The sequence below is a fragment of the Coregonus clupeaformis genome, chromosome 8, assembly GCF_020615455.1.
Source record: "Coregonus clupeaformis isolate EN_2021a chromosome 8, ASM2061545v1, whole genome shotgun sequence".
NCBI classification, from domain to species: Eukaryota; Metazoa; Chordata; class Actinopteri; order Salmoniformes; family Salmonidae; genus Coregonus; species Coregonus clupeaformis.
The window spans coordinates 43,040,554-43,046,553 of record NC_059199.1 but is presented as its reverse complement, the minus strand read 5'-3'; the positions used below and the strand labels follow the sequence as shown (position 1 = coordinate 43,046,553).

The window sequence follows — 6,000 nt, the reverse complement described above, 5'->3', positions numbered from 1 at the left end:
GATTTGGGAACAACAACAAAAATCCCTTTAGCCCCAAAAAACATTGGAGATAAACTTTTGTCTAAACTTCGAGGTTGACGGATATTTGTAAGCTGTAAAAAACAAAAGGTGAAACGCTCAGAGTTTAAACTATATGGAGTCTACATAGTCTGCTCAAAATAACATTTGTTGACCACTATGTACCCACAAAACCCAATAAGGTATGTAGTGTGTCATCCCCCACCCTGTAGTAAAAGGGTAACCAGAGAAAACCCATTGACTGACAGCATGGCCTTGACATCTGTTTCTGACTGACACACTATATATACAGTGGGGAGAACAAGTATTTGATACACTGCCGATTTTGCAGGTTTTCCTACTTACAAAGCATGTAGAGGTCTGTAATTTTTATCATAGGTACACTTCAACTGTGAGAGACGGAATCTAAAACAAAAATCCAGAAGATCACATTGTATGATTTTTAAGTAATTCATTTGCATTTTATTGCATGACATAAGTATTTGATCACCTACCAACCAGTAAGAATTCCGTCTCTCACATACCTGTTAGTTTTTCTTTAAGAAGCCCTCCTGTTCTCCACTCATTACCTGTATTAACTGCACCTGTTTGAACTCGTTACCTGTATAAAAGACACCTGTCCACACACTCAATCAAACAGACTCCAACCTCTCCACAATGGCCAAGACCAGAGAGATGTGTAAGGACATCAGGGATAAAGTTATAGACCTGCACAAGGCTGGGATGGGCTACAGGACAATAGGCAAGCAGCTTGGTGAGAAGGCAACAACTGTTGGCGCAATTATTTGAAAATGGAAGAAGATCAAGATGACGGTCAAACACCCTCGGTCTGGGGCTCCATGCAAGATCTCACCTCGTGGGGCATCAATGATCATGAGGAAGGTGAGGGATGGAAGAAGGATTCTGGATTTTTGTTTTATTTTTGTATTTTTGTATCAAATACTTGTTCTCCCCACTGTATATATATCTGCGTCCATGGAGCTCAGTGTCCTAGCTGCAAACCGTAGCTGTGAGTGAAGAGTTTAGAGAAAACTAGATTCAAAATCTAAAACGTTGTATCACAGATAATACTACTGTGATAGTACAGATTATATCACTGTATAACCAAATTCAGTCGTTTGATAAATTAAATGATCAGTTCCAAACGAAAATGCACCTTTTAAGCAAAACGCTAGCTTTTTACGCTGCTTCAGTGTCATAATGTTAAAATAAGTGAGTGAAATTAATAGCTTGTGGATAAATGAAACCAAAAGGTGAGATGTGATTGTGAGTAGTGTATGGCCCTGTTTCTAACTGTAACATTCACGAAGTGGCTTACTGAATAGAGATCCTGGTATTGCCATTGAAACGCCTCCGACATTTATGTGTTTTTCCACTTCAAGTGATGGATGAGAATCCCCATTGCGAAGAATCCAGATCACTCTCTCACACACACACACACACACTCACACACACACACACACACACACACCAGGTCAAAAGCTGTGGGTACAACTGGGTACCTTCTGTCAGTTTGTGATTATGAATCATCATCCCATCCCTCCTTTCGGTCACCCTCCTCTTCTTACTTCCTCCTCCTCCATTCTTCATGTTATCTGAGCTCTCTCTCTCTCTGTCTGTTTGGTTAACTTCTCCTCTCATACTTCCCCAGCTTCTTGGGATCCTTGCTGGGCATGCACCAGTCATCTGCCTCGTTGCTCGTCTGGTAATGCCTTATGGCTGACTGGTTGTAAACAGGAAGTCTTTCCACAGACTCTGAGGACAAGGCCTGTTTATGGAGCACAGAGTCGAGTGGTAGGTTAGGTTATATAACGAAAAGGCCTGGTAATGGATAACAGAGTGGAGCAGTAGGTTAGGTTATATAACGAAAAGGCCTGGTAATGGAGCACAGAGTGGAGTGGTAAATTAGGTTATGAGGACAAAGGTCTATCACATGCTGGTCACATGATGAGTCTTCGATCATGACCCACATTCAGATGCATCAGATGGATGATATTTAAGTGGGTAATGGAATTACATGAGCATTGGGTATTAGGTAACCATGTTTAACATAACGGTATGTTTTGAATGAATAGGACAGAGTGAAATCTGAGCTTAAGTTATAACTCTGTGAGCCATACTTTAGCACGTGAACCAATATTGAAAATGAACCTTTACATACTTCAAAAAAGCCATCATTGGGGGGGCGCTGTTGGAAGCCAAGGATGTAGCACGCGTCTCCCTATCGCTCCTGAGTTAGTGACCAAATTTATATATTTAACTTTGCAAAATTGCATACATTTCTGTTTGCCCAGGCGTCTGAAGAGACCCATAAACAACTCAGTTCAAGTTTAATAAATTTAAATTCGTAATGACATCAACCCGGCCAAAAACAGAATCTGCAAGAGCAGGCCGCAACAAGCCTGCAACTTCTCCCGACTCACCCCCGCCACCGAACGCTGCCAATGCCGGCCCCACGGAAACACTGACTGTGGAGATGCTGCAATCCGTGATAGGCACCCTCAAAACCGACATTTTCGGAAAAATTGACTGTCTCTCTACCAATCTCAGGTCAGAGATATCAACCATCAAAGACGAGCTTAAAAAATCTATCGAGGTATACAGAATAAGCTCGACGCACATGGGGTGACTTTATCGGATTTGGAGCGAGGTGCTACAGACCACAGCACTCGCATTAGCGAGCTAGAGGCTAACGTCGGCTCATTGACAACTAGGGTGGCATTCCTCGATAATAGATGCGAAGATATGGAAAGTAGAATGCGGAGGAACAACATTCGTCTACTGGGAATACCGGAGGGAGTGGAGGGCCCAAGGCCCACGGAGTACATGGCCCAGCTACTTCAGGAGCTGCTCGGGCTAGAGGAGAAGCCATTGCTAGACCGGGCTCACCGCACTCTGCGTAGCCGACCCAGGGATGGAGAACCCCCACGACCATTTGTCATCAGGGTGCATTTCTTTCACGTCCGCAACGACATACTGAGAAGATCGGGAGAAGCATCCCCTCTTCTACATAAGGGTAAAAGAGTCTCGATATTTGCGGACTACACAACAGCTGTGGCTAAGAGGCGGGCTAGCTTTGGAGCAGTGAAACGCCAACTACACGCCTGCCCGGGCGTGAAGTTCGGCCTCATCTACCCTGCGATTTTGAGACTGACTTTACCGGACGGCTCCATGCACAGATTCGAGGACCCGGCTATAGCGGCAGATTTCATCAACAAGAACGTGAAAGCGGCTGTTGTACCGCATGGTGTGTAACAAATGGTTGGCTGGCTGGTCTTCCTAGCAGGCTAGTTAGCAGGCCGAATGGGTGACTAACGAAGCCATCTTTGCTGGGTTCATCGACATATGAATGTCATTCTCTTTTTTATCTCTTTATTTCCAGCCCAGGTTTGCCGCCTCTAATGCCAATATCTGGGGGTCTGCATGGCTGTTTCAGTTTGATCATTTACCATCTACGTCGAGGTTAAACCTCTCTTAATCGAGGATAGTTTTCCTTAGACTCTGTTGGGGACCATTCTATCCATGTTTGGCTTACTCTAGTTAAATGGTCACTAATCTTAGGTAGCACAGAGTAAGAGTTATCATGCTTAGCTCTAAACTTTCTTTGTACTTAGGGTTTTGCTTGCATCTCATTTGGGGAGATGCTTCGGCAAGGGCGGGTGTGAGGGAAGGGTTTGTTCACTCTCTATTTGTATATAGTTTATATATGTTTTTTGTGCCTCTTCGCTTGTCTTTGTTTTTTACATTTGCGCTTTTAGGTTCAACTAAGATCTTCAGTTTACATTGTACCTTGTCCTTTACACATCCTCTCTCTCTCTTAAGATATGACTCAGCCTAGTGTAGCCCATACTGCTGGAGGGAATGGCTTTAATTTTCTTACCTGGAACTGCAGGGGCATAAATAACCCAGTTAAACGTAGTAAGGTGCTACACCATCTTCATCATTTGAAAGCTCACATCATCTTTCTCCAAGAAACTCATCTGAAGGTATCACAACACTCAAGTCTTAGGTGCAGATGGGTGGGTCAGGTGTTCCATTCCTCATTTCAGAGTAAGGCGAGAGGGGTGGCTATTTTACTTCACAGATCGGTACCTTTTACATGTTCTAAGGTGATCGCAGATCCCCATGGTAGATATATAATTGTCAGTGGTAGGCTGCTCAATACAAAGGTTCTTCTTGTTAATATCTATGCTCCTAATTGGGACAATGGTGATTTTTTCAAATCGGTTTTCTCTACACTCCCAGATATGTCCACCCATATGTTGATTTTAGGAGGTGACTTTAACTGTTGGTTAGACCCACAATTGGATCGATCCTCCACTAAACCTACCACCTTATCAACCTCAGCTAGAGTTGTTCGAACCTTTATGTCTGAATTCGCAGTCTCAGATCCTTGGAGAATGGTTAATCCAGCTGGGAAAGCATACTCTTTTTTCTCATCGGTTCACCACACTTTTACGCGCATAGACTACTTCCTTGTTGATGACCGGCTCCTCCACTCCATATCTTCATGTTCATATAACCCAATTGTTGTATCTGACCACGCCCCTGTTACTATGGAAGTAGCTTTTCAAAATCTTGACAATCAGCGACCGCTTTGGCGACTAAAAACTCAACTGCTCAGTAATGAACACTTTGTCAATTTTGTTTTGAGTCAAATCGACTTTTTCATGATTACAAATAGAACCCCAAACATCTCTGCGTCTACTCTCTGGGAAACTTTGAAAGCTTATATCAGAGGTGAAATTATCTCCTACACCGCACATGAGAACAAATTGAAAAGGAATAGGTTATCTATGTTAACACGCTGTATTGCCCAATTAGATGACATTTATGCCGTTTCACCATCCCCCGGATATTTATAAGGAACGTTTAACTCTGCAAGCAGAATTTGACACACTATTAACAGACCAGGTTACTGAAATGCTTGTCAAGTCTAGGAGCACTTACTATGAACAAGGAGATAAAGCCAGTAAATTATTAGCTCACAAGTTACGTCAACTATCATCATCATCTCAGATTACAAAAATCCGTACATCATCTGGGATATCATTAGATCCTGGGGGATCAATGAGGAGTTCAAGAGATTTTACCAGTCTCTATATACCTCTGAAAGTAAAGCGGATACACTGGAATTGGATGATTTCTTCCACTCACTTTCTGTGCCTTCGGTCGGCCGGGATTTGGTTAAAAAATTAGAGCAGCCGATCACTGTTGAAGAACTGTCTAACGCTGTCAAATCCCTTCAATCTGGGAGAAGCCCAGGGCCTGATGGCTACCCGACAGAGTTTTATAAAAGTTTATCACCAAAATAGCCCCTATTCTAATTGAAATGTACAATGATGCATTTGTAAATGGTGCTCTCCCACATACTCTCACTCAAGCAACCATTTGTGTTATTCTTAAAAAAAACAAAGACCCTCTTGACTGTGCATCATATCGTCCAATTAGCCTGCTAAATGTGGACTATAAAATTCTAGCCAAAATTCTGGCAACGCGGCTAGAAACAGTCCTCCCATCAATTATCTCTCCGGATCAAACAGGATTTATAAAAAATAGACACTCATTCTTCAATCTCCGAAGATTATTTAATATTATATACAATCCTTCTGTCGACAATACCTCTGAAGCCATTATATCCCTGGACGCGGAGAAAGCGTTTGATCGGGTGGAATGGAAATACCTTTTACACTCTAAATAAATTTGGCTTTGGCTCCAAATTCATGACCTGGATAAAACTTCTGTACTCATCCCCCAAGCCTCTGTCAGGACTAATAACACTCAATCAGATCGCTTCCCTTTGCAAAGATCGACACGTCAGGGTTGCCCTTTAAGTCCCTTACTGTTTGCCCTCGCCATAGAGCCACTTGCAATAGTACTTCGCTCCAACCCCCTCATCAAAGGCATAGTCAGATACGGGCACGAACACAAACTGTCTTTATATGCAGATGATTTATTAATATACACATCCAATCTTTCTGT

The 6,000-nt window shown here is 42.8% G+C and overlaps 1 protein-coding gene across 1 annotated transcript in view; it reads right to left on the bottom strand.

Annotated features, from left to right (window-relative positions):
• Positions 1-915: 915 nt before the first annotated feature.
• LOC121572088 (pyruvate dehydrogenase (acetyl-transferring) kinase isozyme 2, mitochondrial-like) overlaps positions 916-6,000 on the bottom strand; it is a 33,000-nt gene continuing 27,915 nt past the window's right edge. The window contains exon 11 of the mRNA XM_041883988.2: positions 916-1,786. Coding sequence (XP_041739922.1) covers positions 1,643-1,786 — 144 coding nt within the window. The 3' untranslated portion in view covers positions 916-1,642. The remainder of the gene's footprint in view (positions 1,787-6,000) is intronic.